General features: G+C 36.5%; 2 protein-coding genes across 4 annotated transcripts in view; both read right to left on the bottom strand.

Annotated features, from left to right (window-relative positions):
* The window catches only part of LOC128027596 (PDZ and LIM domain protein 7-like), a 41,376-nt gene that overhangs the window by 3,904 nt on the left and 22,854 nt on the right, over positions 1 to 14,618 (bottom strand). For all 3 annotated transcript variants that reach the window (XM_052615356.1, XM_052615354.1, XM_052615355.1), the window contains exons 6-9: positions 3,567 to 3,628; positions 2,823 to 3,060; positions 1,501 to 1,681; positions 774 to 894 (exon numbers count right to left, since the gene is read on the bottom strand). In XM_052615356.1, the coding sequence (XP_052471316.1) occupies positions 774 to 894; positions 1,501 to 1,681; positions 2,823 to 3,060; positions 3,567 to 3,628 (602 nt within the window). The remainder of the gene's footprint in view (positions 1 to 773; positions 895 to 1,500; positions 1,682 to 2,822; positions 3,061 to 3,566; positions 3,629 to 14,618) is intronic.
* LOC128027600 (PDZ and LIM domain protein 7-like) lies at positions 5,177 to 13,977 on the bottom strand. The gene is made up of 6 exons (XM_052615364.1): positions 13,745 to 13,977; positions 12,375 to 12,391; positions 11,886 to 11,924; positions 8,507 to 8,661; positions 6,782 to 6,818; positions 5,177 to 5,905 (listed from the first exon to the last, which is right to left on the bottom strand). The coding sequence occupies exons 2-6, from the start codon at positions 12,389 to 12,391 to the stop codon at positions 5,809 to 5,811; spliced, it is 345 nt and encodes a 114-aa protein (XP_052471324.1). The 5' UTR covers positions 13,745 to 13,977; the 3' UTR covers positions 5,177 to 5,808.

Genomic DNA, 14,618 nt, shown 5'->3' with positions numbered 1-14,618 from the left:
GTTCCTATAAAAGCGTCAAAAAAATCCAAAATGAAAGAACAGCTGTCAGAGGCTTGGCCTGGTGGGTAGCACACAAACTCTTATACTTAGAGCTGTGCAGCTCATGTTTGCAAAACAGGTTTGAATCTAATATTTTTTCATTCCTCTTCCCAATAATATAATTGTTAACACTCACTGGTCCTTTAAATGAAAGTGGCAAAAAATAAACAATTAAATTAAACATGTTGGCAAAACAGATTTGAATCCAATGCTACCCCAAAATATAATGTCATAGTTCTCACTGGTCCTATAAATTAAAATAAATTAGTAAAATGCATGATCAAAGCAGGCTTGCAATATTCCTGATGCCTTATTACCATTAAATTATTACATCTCTTATCATTCCTATAAATGTAAGTGTAAAACAGGTTTTTAAACAGGACTTCAAGCTGGGCTGCTCATATAGTCAACACGAGTTTGAATCCATCTTGTGATTTGAATCTAATTTGAATAAACAAAAAAGGCAAAAAAACAAACAATCAACAGTATTAATGGTTTCATTGAGCACCAAAGCACTTTCTACTTATGGCGTATTTAAAGTAGATTCTCAAGCATAAAAGTTCTCAGCAAAGCTCCTAATCAATGTGCAGGGCCGGTATGGAGCAGGTTTGATGTCTGAAGTGAAGTGGCAGCATTTGAATGATTAAACACCACAGGAGCCCGCGTTCGGCTCTCAGCGGAGGCTGTCGATAAGATGTGCGGCCGGGCGTGCGAGAGGGCCTGCGGTCACTCACCTCTCTCGCAGTAGGGCTCTCCCTCCTCCATGTAGAAGGCCTGGTTCCTGATGGGCATTTTGCAGGCAGCACACAGGAAGCACTGTACGTGATAGGTCATCTTCAGGGCATGCATGATTTCCTGCAGAGAGGACAGAGGGGTGTGAGGGAGCTGCACATGCAATCTATGAATTCACACTTTGAAAATCACTCCACTCTCACTTTTAAACTTTCACTCACACACACACACAAACACACTTTAACCCACTGGAACTACTCTTCCTTACCAGCTTCATACAATCAGAATCAACAACGTTTTTGATGTCATTTTGACATACTGATGTATTCTAACATTCCCTTACCTTGTATTTTGTATTTGCTTTCTGTGTTGCATTTAAATTCATATTTTAAATTAAATTAAATTTATGCATTTAGCAGACGCGACTAACAGTGCATTCAGGCTATTTTTTTGTACCTATCATGTGTTCCCGAGGAATCGAACCCCCAACCTTGCTCTACCAATTGAGCTACAGGAACATTATTTAATGCATTATAGTGATTAAATCCTGGTAATGCTTAATAATAAGTTTTGTAAAATATATCAAATAATGCTTAAATTAGTGAATATGAAGATTTAGAACAATATATGAATTTAACTAGTCCACCACTCAAGTTTAATTAGTTCAGTGCAGATACCATTGTGAAACCCTATTCTAAAGACCTCCAGAACAATAGGAAATGCTGTTACCCCAGTTATCTTCTTCTTGCATTTGTCACAGTTGGGTGAGTAACGGTTGTCGTAGCACTTGGTGCAGTAAATGGATCCTTTTTCCTCAAAGAAGCCCCCCTCGTCCACCACCCTTTTACACTGACAGCACGTGAACTCCTCTGGGTGCCAAGAACGACCAAGCGCTACCACGTAGCGTCCCCTAGAACCCGGACACACAAACACAGGCTTACAACAAAAGCTTTTATATTGAAGTGAAAGGGTCAGCTCGGGTATCAGCAGCTGGGTTTAGCACTCTTAAGTGTTCAGTGTGCAAAAGCCATTCTAATGGAAATAGTAGGTCAGACGCAGAAACCCACTCCATTCCATATTGATTCTCCATGGCAGAAAGCCCAAGTATGTGGTGATATTTCTGTGCTTTGTGTATTTTACGAAATATTGCTGCCTTACAAAGTTTGACAACCTTTTTTCCCTCCCCATGTTTTGTAAGTAATGCAAGTAATGAGATTTAGTGCATAGTCATCATTGATTTTGAGGTATTTTGGGCTGTTTGCAATGGTTAGCTTTGGGATTTTAAAGGAATAGTTCACCCAAAAATGTCTGAAACGATTTGCTAAAAAAGTACTTACCCACAGGTGATCTGAACGGGTTTGTTTCCTCATCGGAACAGATTTGAGGAAATTTAGAATTAAATCACTTGCTCATTAGTGGATCCTCTGCAGTTAATATGTACCACACAGTGCAAACAGATGCTAAAAAACATCACAATAATGCAAAAGTCACCCACACAACTCCAATCCATCAATTACGTATTTTGGAGTGAAAAGCTGCGTGTTTATTTTAAACAAATAATTTATTAACATTTTTTACTTCACTAAATAAAAAATGTCAAACTGTTGCTTCCGGCTAAAATACAAGTGAGGCAATACCCTTCCTCTCACATCTAAATCCACAGTCATATTTGTTTAAAACTGTTTTGGTCTGTACATATTACTCTCCTTATTCAGACGAAATTTTTTTATTTTTTTATTTTTTTTATTTTACACGCAGTTTTCACTTCACAAGATGTTAATTGATGAACTGGGGTTGTGTGGATTACTCGTATTGTGATGTTTTCATCAGCTGTTTGGACACTCGTTCTGACGGCACCCATTGCATACTGCAGAGGAACCAATGGTGAGTTAATTATGTGACGTTAAGAAACAATTTTATCAATATCTTAGATGGACTGAGAGTGAGTAAATTGTCAGCTAAAGTTCATTTCTGGAGAACTATTCCTGTAACTGCAAATTTTCAGTCAGTGCTGAAGTTTGACTCCAGAGGCGGTGGAGCTCCAGCCGTACCTAATGATCTTGTTGCATGCGGCGCAGAGCGGGGTGCGGCCGCTGGAGTCGGCAGGGTTCTGCTGCGCTGCCTGCATGATGGAGCTGCGGTTCTGCATGGGAGTGGGTTGGACTGGCTTCTGGTGCTGCGTCACCACCGTGCTTGTCTTTTCTGGGTGGTAACGGTCTGCAAAACTGGCATCAGTCACCCATGGGGGACGGCAGGCTGGACCAGAATTGGTCGATGCTTTAGCTGGCGCTAAAAAAAAAAAAAAAACAAGAAACAAAAAGACAATAAAACTCTATACAGATATTTTTTCAGCCCTTCCTCACTATGGGTCAACAGAGACCTGTTACAAGTGTGTACATTTTATGGGCTGCTATTAAAACGAGTGCAAATGTAGTCTAAATTAGCTTGCTTTTATTCAGGGACCAACCTATAACACAAAGACATCTATCGAGACGCTCCTAACACCATGAGAGGAGAGCATTAGGAGTGGCTGATGGTTTAATTCAGCTCAAATAAACCACATCTCAAGAGAGTGATAATTGACTCATATTAGCATCTTTGACTATAAACACATCAAGTGCCATTTATGTCTTACTTTTCCCATTAACAACAGGCTTGTCTGGGCCAGCCAGGCCTCTTTGTGAATGAGTCCGTGTTTTATTGGAGTTAAGTCCTCCCTGTGGGAGCGAATCTGGGCTGTGATTCAGTGTGCACTGTGAGAGTCAATCTATTCTGTCGGTTCTGATAGTACTTACCTTGAACTTCATCAGCTTTGTCTGCTGGCTTGGACTTGGCAGGACAGGGAGTTACTCCGTGACTGTAGAAGAAAAATTTCCTTTAAGTACACATGGTGTGCTAAAACAGCTTTAGCCAGTGCCAATGAAAAGGTTTTTAAGCTACACAACACAACCTCTGAAATCTCCATTCTGGACAGAAAGTACTTATTAAAAATACTTCACGGCATGTCACTATAAGCAAATTAAAATAAAAGGATGGATGTTTTTTGCTTCATTTAAAAAAAAAAAAAAAAAAAAAAAAAAAAACACACCACATTTTATATTTATCGGATTTATACAATATTTTTTTTATTTATTACAGCCTGGCATAACAAGAATAAATATATATATATATATATATATATATATATATATATATATATATATATATATATATATATATATATATATATATATATATATATATATATATATATATATATATATATATATAAATTCTCACGGCATTTTAAGATTTTATTCATTTTCATGACTTTTCACTTCTAAAATTAGGCTACTGAATTATCCAGTTTTAAAATAAATAAATAAATAAACCCCTAAGAATCTAATTTTAAAAATATATTTTTAGTTGTTTTAGCTTCTTTTAATGCTTATTTATATTAAAAATAAATTTGATGTGACCTTGGGACCCCCTTGGAAGTCAGATTTGAGATTTAGACTTGTGTTGCAGCTGTAGCATTCATGAGCTTTTTATCGTACATCATCTGAATGAAATGAAATAAGCATATCCAGATCCTGTACTTCATCATAACTACATTTTCACACAAGAATGACACAGTCATGAGCTTTCCAGATGTGTGTTTGTGATTTTGTGTGCATGCATGGTTTGATGTCCTAGGCGTAAACATGTCATTCACATATACAGAGAAAGTCAAACAAGTTTCATCTCCAAACACTGCTTTAAATGAGAGCAGCTGGGCAAAGCAAGATATAGAACGATTGAATCTCTAGCCGTAAATTTGTACAGAAAGTGAATCTACCCACACTGATTCCACACAATGTCTAATTAATCGCTTATTTGCATAAATCCCAGTCTGAAAAACATTTCAGTTCTGTTCCAAATCCTAGTGAGCTGCCCACCTAGGCAATATTTTTAGGCCCCATAGCCACAACCACAACAGGAAGCCTGTTCCAAACATTAGGCAGCAAAATTACACTCGTTTCTCACCTTGTTTTGGATGAAATCTAAACTAAAATTGCCAATCTCAGAATGCACTGCACTGAATTTTATCTAGAAGCTGCAGAATTTGATCAAAATAAAATGGTTCCATCTATTAAAAATAATGCAGTATTTTACATAATACTTGGGCTAAGCAGTGCTTACAATATTTAACTTAACTAGCAAGATCTAAATCCAAAATCTATCTGCTGAAAAAGGCAACTTAAACCAGGTTAAGTTGGCCTGGAGTGGATTTAAATAACAACAATTTAAAAAAAATATGTAAAAAAAAAATTTTACCATCACTTCTCCAAAGAACTAGGAAACCGCAGTGCACAAAATGCTTAAAATGTTGAAATGAAGAAAAGAGATCAAGCATAGCTTTAAGAGAATAAAGGAGGACAGCAGAGAGTTTCACAATGTTTTATGTACTCAAGAGACATGAGTCAACAGATTACTTTATCTTATTGGAGACAGAACCAGAGAAACAGCGATCGGATGACATCATAATAGTGAATTATGTTAAATTACAGTCAGGAAAAGAAAAAAGAGAATGAAATATAAAGGAGAAAGAAAGTTCACAGAATCACAAGGGGGCTACACAACACAAACAGAAAGAAAGAAGGAACGATAGTAACAGTCGATGATGGATAACTCCTCTGAACAAGCACAAAAATAACAACAATGATAAAATAACATGATTATCAGTTTGTAGAAACGATACCACTTGAAAGAGACTATGTCACACCAACAGCATTCAGATATTCCTAGCGGGAACTTGACTGTAGGGCTCAGTTTGCAAGGTTTTTCCGACTATGCCTGCATTTCTTTTCACACGTTTGTTTTTGCAATTTTTTTACTTTTATTTTTGACTTTTTTCATTAACTTGACAACTCCCCCAATCCCCAATTTTTCTTGTCCTGGTATAGCTGGGGTCGGTGTTCACCCATAGCTGGCACGCGGTGTTGCAGCGGTGCATTTGTTTCTAGAGCGACTGCATCTCAGCCACCTCGGCCGTCTGATGCCCGGGAGGCAGAGCGTTCAGTACTTGATGTTGAGGGAACGGGCGGATCTCTCGTGATGCCAGTCTCTCAGCCTGGCATAGCGGGGACTCTGAATCTCAGAGAGGAACTTTTCCCTGCCATTCAGTGCACGAAAGAAGACAGGAAATTAGGAGAGCAGTGAGAACAAAACAGAAGGAGAGAATCACATGCACATGCATACAGAGAGACAAAAGAAGAAAACGCAAATTGAGTTGAGAGAACTGCAAAATAGAAAGGAAAGAAGAATGAATAAGAGATGCAACGTATGTAAGTAGTGATGGATTCAGAATTTTTTTTTAATTAAAATCAGTGGATCTGTAGATAAACCAGGCCCAGACAGAATCTGCAGAGATTACCCCAACGTTTTCTGTCTTGTTTTTAATGGAAAACCTGCTATGATGCAAAACAATGCAAAACATGCAATGAAAAAGATCAGCTTACTATCACTTTTGATCAATTTAAGACAGTATTTATTTCCTTTAAAAAATCTTAGTGACTCCAAACTTTTAAAAACTAGTGTACTTAAAAGCCTTTTAAAATCTAACAACTCCTCTGCTCTTGTGGCCTTATGAGATGACAAAATTTCTCATGCATTGTGCAACTCCATAAACCCTTGCATTTCTCCTATACACAAAGCATCATTCCCATCAAAAATCTATTAATTTAAATTGATATCTGAAATAAACTATCGATAAAACTGTATTTTATACATGACATGCATTAATATTCTGCAGAAATCTGAGGGCATGATTCTGTGAAGGTCTGATTATAAGACACACAACACTCAGGGTATGAAGTTATACTGCAAATGCACAGATCAGACAACATAATGCCGATCAAAGCATATTTTCAGCATCTCTCCGCAGAGAGCTGAGCACCGTGATCTCCTAATGAGAGTGGTAAAATGTCAGAGGCAGCGATTCAATGCTTCAAACCGCACTCAATTAGCAAGTTCACACACAGCTCTTTACCTGGACCTTTTCAAGTTCTCATCATCCGGGTCCTGCACTGAGGGAAGCAGGAGAAATACAGATCAGACCCACCATCTGACACACAAACACAATATAAAATCCACTGCCAATATCTGAACAACGCTATAAAACACTTGAGGACCGCTGCTTTTAAAAGACACAACAATGGTTGACTGCACAGCTCTTTCCTACCACTTACTCAAGAGCAAATCAAAGCCACTCAGTCTCTAGATGGCATGAAGGAGAAAATCTCAGCCATAACCCTTAAAGCTATACATACAGTAGACAACATTTCCCACTTCTTTATGATCTCACTCTCAATATCAGATCAGCGGTTGGGTCCTCTAGGACGCTCTCATGCCCTCCTATACTAAGATTAAGATTATAATAAGTAAAGATGGGATTTAGGTGAGGGAGTTTTTTTAGGAACATGGGAACAGCTGGAAGCTAGAAATGTATTTACAGGGATGCTAAAAATGCATCAACCGGACGTCTGGTCTGGAACGCAATTTAAAAAAATCTCACAAAAAGTAGAAAAACAAAAGATTTCTTTGACATTTATACTGATTTATAATCTGATACATTTTTTCTTTTTACAATGTGTTGCTTCTACCTGTAACTTTACCGTACATTAACATTAGTTAATCCAAATGGTAACATGAAATTACAATGAGCACCATCTACATATAATAATAGATTTTAGAACAAAAGTTATATAGTTTGCAGGTGTGCGTGAATCGCCTATTTAACAATGTCTCTAAATCAACTCTAAATCAAGTTAAATGAAACAAAAAATAAAAATAAAAATAAATAAAATATTTTATCATGAATGTGTCAATTAAGGGGCCGTTCACATATCGCTCGTAAAAACGCGTGGAAAACGCTAGGCACGCCGCTTTTTCCTTCTTTCCAAAGCGCTCGAGCAGAAGCACTCCTGAGGCGCCTGCCTTTGCTAGGCAACCATGACGTGCTCTCTCCATGAAGATGCGGAAATTTCAGCAAAGGATAAATGGATTTGTCGAACTAAAAACCCTGCTACTAAATTTATTTCAAAATGGCAATCCATATACAGCTATGGTCACCTATTCCTTCATCTTAGCTGAGCTTTCAACATTGTTGTGGGAAAGGATGAAGCTGATTGGTTAGTTCTTGTCACATGACCCGCGGTTAGCTTGCGGTAAGCTGAAAAGTTGAGATGTTTTTAACTCGATGCGGTGCGGACGCGCTTGGAAAAAACGGGCGCGTCGCACCGCGTGCGCGTCGCGACCACGTTGCTTCCATTATGAGCGCGCATGCCGCGCGCCTACGTTGGAAATAACAAACTTGCACGGGCAAAAGACGCGATATGTGAATGGCCCCTAAGTCAGTTAAGTTCCAAATAACCAGAGATCATAAATGTTTTGGAAAGTAAATTGCTACTTTGACTAGATTAGTAAAAAAAAAAGCTTTTGGTTGGATTTCTGGCACAAATAATCATATTGAGATGTAGCACAGTATGTATAGTTTTATATCATGGTTAAATATCTTGGACCTAACTCCCACCCTTACTTAGGAATGTATTTTTCCACATTACTTTACAAAATACTGACTCTCTGAGAAATTATCTTTCCAAAGAAACCCATTGACACAGATGATCTTATGCTGAAAAGCCCAAATGAGGAAGACAACCGCTCTGAGAGGAGTATATGGTGCTGACAGGCTGCGGTCTGAACGTGTCTGACTTACTGAAGTCAGTGCCTGTGAGCTGGGCAAGGATTCGGAAAGAGCGAGACTGGGTGGTGCCGGTGCGTGGCTGCCAATCCTCCGTATCCTGGATCAGTCTCTTCTTACTGCGATCGTTGGGGATGAAGCAGGGCATGTTTTCCACCCGCAGACCGTGCCTGGAGACATGAGTCCTTCGTGAACTCAACTCATTCACCACAACAGCACAGCACACCACAAAAAAAAAAAAAAAAAAAAGGATTCGCCAAATGGCTTCATGTAATGCGTGCAGCACAGGATGCGATGACTACACCAAACACAGTGAGGGAAAAGGCAGTACATGAGGATCCAAGAAAACAAAAAAATAAATCTGGGCTACATTACTTCCCTTGCAAAAACTTACCAAGGTAAACAAAGTTTACCTTGGTAAGTTTTTGCAAGGTTTTACAGTTTTTACAAAATAAAACATTTATTGCAGGTACTGCACCAAGCTATCACAAATCTATATTAACTAGGGGTGTAACGATTCATACGTTTTCTCGATGCATCGATTACAAACCCTGTCGATTCATATGCATCAATCTTGAAAAATGATTTTAGAATCGTGAATCGCCGATCTTGGACAGTATAATCGATTAAAAATGCTAGGAATCGAATGAATCGCAATTTCTATAGCGATTAAATGCTTACAAAATGTGTACACATTAAATTACTACACGCACGAATTAATGGAGACCTTGAAGAGTGATCGTGAATCGTGCCTCTTATCTGTCCTTCACTCGCTCCACGGTTTACCGCCTGAGACTGTCACAGGATTGCGCTCGCGCTCCGTTCGTCTCTGACGCAGCTGACGTGTGATCTATAGAACTCGTGACCAGTTATGCTAACGTGAAGTAAATTTAATTTTTCTGTAGTTTGTCAATGGCTCTCATCTTACCTACGGAGTTACCGGAGCCGTCGACAGCTGTAGCCTATTTATTGCATGGACGGAGCAGAAATGCTATGCTAATGCTAATGTCTAAATCATACGCACAGATCCATTGAATGATAAATGTTTTTAAACAATGCGGATGAACCGATTATACGAAGGAAACTTTTTAAATTAACCACAGCATTAACAACGACCTTGAAATAAGAGCGCGGGATTTATCTGATAATCAGCTGCATGAAAGTAGTGTTTGTTTCATTAGCAAACAGACATCTGGTGCGTTTTCTCTCAGAATAATTCGCTGATGGAGAAGAAAAGTTAAATAGAGATGAAGACGTTTTCACACTGAAAGAGAAGCGATCTCGCTCTCATAGACGTGCCAGGTTATATCTGCAGCTAAACTGAATAAAAGCCCCCAAAAAACCACAAACAATTTATGAATGATGCAGTGCTAATTGACATTTATTACAGTACAGAAACTATAAAGTATATTTTCTACCTTATTCTGTGCAGAAAATGTAAATAATTGCTAATTAAATGTAGCCTAGTATATAAAACAATCATAAAATTGCCATTAGGAAAATAATATTGATTACAAATGACTGATTATTGTCCAGCAGTGTATTTGATTCATTACAGCTAATTAAAAGTATTTAAAAAAATAATAATTATAATAATAATAATTATTATTATTATTATTATATAGGCTACATACATAAAATGATTGTATTTGACATTTCTGTCACTTCTGAAATTATGGCTACGCCCCTGGTGTGACAAAATGTTAGCTTATACATAATACTTTTAAAGCTCTTTTTTACAAACTTGGCTTACATACAATTTTACGTATGCCATGTCGCATCATTAAACTAGCATTTAACAATGTACAAAAGGTTTTTTTTTTTTTTTTTTTTTTTTCTGACCTATGGTTCTCTAAACATAAATGCTACTGTAATTTGCCCCCTGACTAAGCATTTAAAGAATTTAGTATTTAAATAATCCCATGAATGCACTTAAAGAATGCAGAATCGAATCGTTATAATCGAATCGAATCGAATTTAATTGTGAATCGAAATCGAATTGAATCGTTCTAAATTTGCAAAAATCGTTCTTGAATCGAATCGGAAACTTATGAATCATAATCGAATCGAATTGCTGCATTGCCAAAGATTCACAGCCCTAATAGTAACTATTTTTATGGTGCAGAAACTATGATTAGCATTGTAAATTTTATAAGGTGTTTTAGCACTAAAATGTTTTAGCACTATGGTTTTCAAAAGGTTTTTGAGGGGGTCCGTGGAGAATCATTTTCATTAATAATATATTTTGTATTTATTTATATATATATATATATATATATATATATATATATATATATATATATATATATATATATATATATATATATATATATATATATATATATATATATTTTTTTTTTTTTTTTTTTTTTTTTTACAATTAATGTTCATTGTGTTTATACATTATTTATGAATTAATTATTTTTATTAATTATAGTTATTATTATTTATTTATTACATTAAATTACTTTTATTTTATTAATTAAATTATAGCCAAATGTATTACATTAACTTGATTACTAAGAAAACAAGCAAATTAAAAAATACAAGCAAATAAGTTCATTAATAAGAAAATACATTATTTCTTTTAAAATAAAGTAACCAAATAAACAAATGAAAAGCAACAATTTATGAACATTAACAATGTTCATTATTTAATTTGTCAATTTTATCTAACAACTAATTGCGCTTTTGTTAATTATAATTCATGTAATTTGTATTAATTCAATGATTAATTACGAATTATATTTTATAATGTTGTGATGTTAATTGTGTTCTAGCTTGTTTCCTGTTCCAGCTTTGTAATAGACATTCACACAATTAATATTTTTGGCTCTGTCACGATATGTTCCTCCATTGAAATTCACTTTTCAAAAAAAGCATCTGCTTGTTGTATAAATGTCATAATGAACATTATTTTTTTTAAATGACACATACAATCATTAATTGTATCATTTAACTATATAATCCAGTAATGCTAACAGTCTGCATGAAAGGTTTTTGTTTTTATACTAGGGTCCATGGGTTGGCTAAGAGGTCTGGTGAGGGTCCCTGGATCTGTAAAGATTTTAAACCCCGTTTTCACACATTAGATTCAGAACTACATGCACACAAAAGAATACATCAAAACACCCACGAAATGTGATTTCAGTTCAGACTCCACATCATTGCCTCATGCTCTAATGAAGTCACTGAGAGTTCATGACCACATTTGTTAATAGTTTCAAATGACCCAGCTAAAGTGCCGCATTTCAATACAGTTCAACTACGGAGTGAAAAGGCAATGAAACACGGTCTAATGTTGTCAAAAGCAAGAGTTTATATTAGTGAGGTCAGCAGCAGGTCTACGTTCTTTCAGCGAGTGCATTCAAGCCACAAGCATTCAAGCACTTACTTCCCCTCAGAGTACAACTCCTCATAGAAGGCTTCTCCTCTAATAAACAGGAGAGTGAAGACAGAAAAAAACAGGATGGAGAAAAAAAGGAAGAGGAGCACAAATAACAATAGAGAGAAAGAGAGGCAGCAGAACAACAAAGAACACAACAGTGTCCTGGCTTTAGACCGAGTGAGTGGAGGCCATCCGCTGATCTCCACCACTGCGGTCTGAAATATCAGCATTGGAACCAAGCTGTACATTTACAATCCCTTAATGAATAATTACAGAGTGAGACCCCGCTAAGATGTGAGAAATCTGCTGAGAAATCTCCTAAAGCCAATACTTCAACAATGCAGGCTTGGGAATAGGGAATGATCAATTCAGTTTAGGAAAAAACATATATGGAAACAGATAGAAGCAGATCCACAGGGATGGGATTCCACAGCCAAAAACAATAACTGCACACAGTTCTCAGAACAGGGGGGAATAAGGAAAAGAATTACTAACTTGTCAGGAACTTCCATCTGCAGAATGACAAAGGAGGTAAAAAAAAAAAAAAAAAGAAGAAGAAAAGGAGAGAAAATAGTTTAGGAATAAATCACAGAGAAATGCAGAGAAGAATAAACAGCATTTAGAAAGACGTGATGCAGAGATAAACAAAGCAAACTGCAGGTTTTAGAAGGGGAAAACAATCACAGTTTGCTATGTGAGTAACGCAATGGAAAACTTGAAAACATGAGCTGTACCTCCAAAAGTTAAATGATTCTGTTCTTTTAGTGTGTGTTTATTATTAAAAACATCCCTGAAACTTCAGCCAAACATTACAGCCACTAGATCTAATGGCCATCATTACCCTAAATACACGTTTCCCAAAATTTTGACCAATGATGTATGATGTTTCCAGTCATTTGTGACTGCTGGATTAAATCATTTTATAGAGATTTTGATTTCTAGCCAATCAATCATTAAATATTCGAAGGTTGAGCAAGTAGAACATTTTGTTTTTTATTAGAAAACATCTCATTTGTTATATTTTATGAATTTACAGCCTATTTGAAAAAGGTTTTATATTTTATTTTAAAATGTAATTTATTCATGTTATAGCAAAATTTTCAGCCGCCATTACTCTAATTACTAATTACGCCATTACATAATCTTCAGTGTCATATGATCTTTTCATTTTTCACAGTGTAATTCTACGATTCCAAATGTTGGAGTAAGTACAAAAAGGAAAATAATCCTTTATTTTATTTTATTTTTATCCAGTAAGCATGCAATAAAATGATCAATAAAGTCACAATAAAGACATTCATAATATTACAAAAAACATTGTTTTAAAATTTATTTTCTTTTATTCCTATTCAAATAATCCTATTAAAAAAATGGGAGAACCTTTAATTGTTTCCCGCAAAATTATTGGTTTTCATCAGTAATACATAATAATAATAATAAGAAGAAGAAGAACCAATATAATAACAGAGCACCAATTATGTGTAACTGAAGACTGAAATATTGGCTGCTGGAAATTACATTTTATCAATCACAGGAATAAATGACATTTTAAATTATATTAGAATAGAAAACAGTTATTTTAAATAGTAGTATTATTTCACAATACTGCATGTATATATAACAGAATTTATATATAATTTAACCATCATTTAATTTAATTTAAACATCATTATATATAATTTAAACATCATTGCATCAAACACTGCAAGCAACAGTGCCCCTCAGAGTGAACAGTCGTAAAAACAAGCTTGAAGTCGTGCAGTGCAGTAAACATGCTCAGAATACAGACATGGCCGAGGTCTCCATGTACTCTGGAGATCACACACACACACACACAGACAGTGCTGGATCGTAAACACACTCACAACACTCCAGCAGCCGAGCTCTGATTCACCCTCCGTCCCTCCACTACACTCCGAATCTCCAGAGCTTTTCGACTCCGGTTCTTAGCAGAAAATGTTCCCTCAATCCAATTGAAGTTCAAGTCTTTTTTTCTTTTATTTTTTTCAGCTTTTGAATAAAACAAAGAGGTCATCTATTTAAATAAAACACCCCCTTCATGCAATTTGTTTGTGAGGAAACTTGTGTTAAAGTGGAATCATACAGGAGCCTTTCCAAGTAAGGTTATTAAGTAATTCAGCACCGGGGCAGTAACGGCACGTTGAGGGCTCAGCAGATTTTATGGGAGGGTCTCGACTCTATAAACAGCAACAGACAACATCAAGTCCTGGCCTAAAGACAGATTTTAACCTTCTCGACCTGGATAGATCAAAACCTTGGACCTACCAGACTCCTTCGCGTATATACGTTAAAAAGCAGCACCGTTTTCTGCCTTCAACTTTGCCGGACTTGACTGCTAACATCTGGTGTTTTGATCATCTTAAATAAAAGTGCTCGTTTAAATTCTGGACCTTGGCAGAAAAGAGGTGCAGAGCGACCCTGAATAGGGATGACGAAGAGTAAAACAGATGAAGACGGTGTGTTCGAATGGATCCCAGAGCAGTCTGGTCACCAGGGTGGCGATGCAACCGCCTGTTCCAACAAGGAAGACAGACACAGCTGCTTAACGCCATGCCGTTTACTCCAAGCATACACAATAAATCCAGAGAACCCCTAAAGGCCAGACTCTTGAACTCGCTGACCCCAAATCTCCTGCCACCACACCTCACTATGTAGGAACTCAAAACTTTCAGAGCCACAATCCAGACAACGGTGAGATTCTGCAGGTGTTATCACCAA

This window comes from Carassius gibelio, chromosome A14, assembly GCF_023724105.1.
Source record: "Carassius gibelio isolate Cgi1373 ecotype wild population from Czech Republic chromosome A14, carGib1.2-hapl.c, whole genome shotgun sequence".
In the NCBI taxonomy this organism is placed as follows: Eukaryota; Metazoa; Chordata; class Actinopteri; order Cypriniformes; family Cyprinidae; genus Carassius; species Carassius gibelio.
This window is presented reverse-complemented; position numbering and strand designations above follow the sequence as displayed.

Bases quoted from the DNA above. Each gene is read 5' to 3' on its own strand.
- LOC128027600 (XM_052615364.1), bottom strand. The intron at 8,662-11,885 runs GTAAGTGCTTGA...TCATGTCTCCAG, and splicing joins GAGTTGTACTCTGAGGGGAA to GCACGGTCTGCGGGTGGAAA. The intron at 6,819-8,506 runs GTAAGTCAGACA...TGCTTCCCTCAG, and splicing joins GCTCACAGGCACTGACTTCA to TGCAGGACCCGGATGATGAG.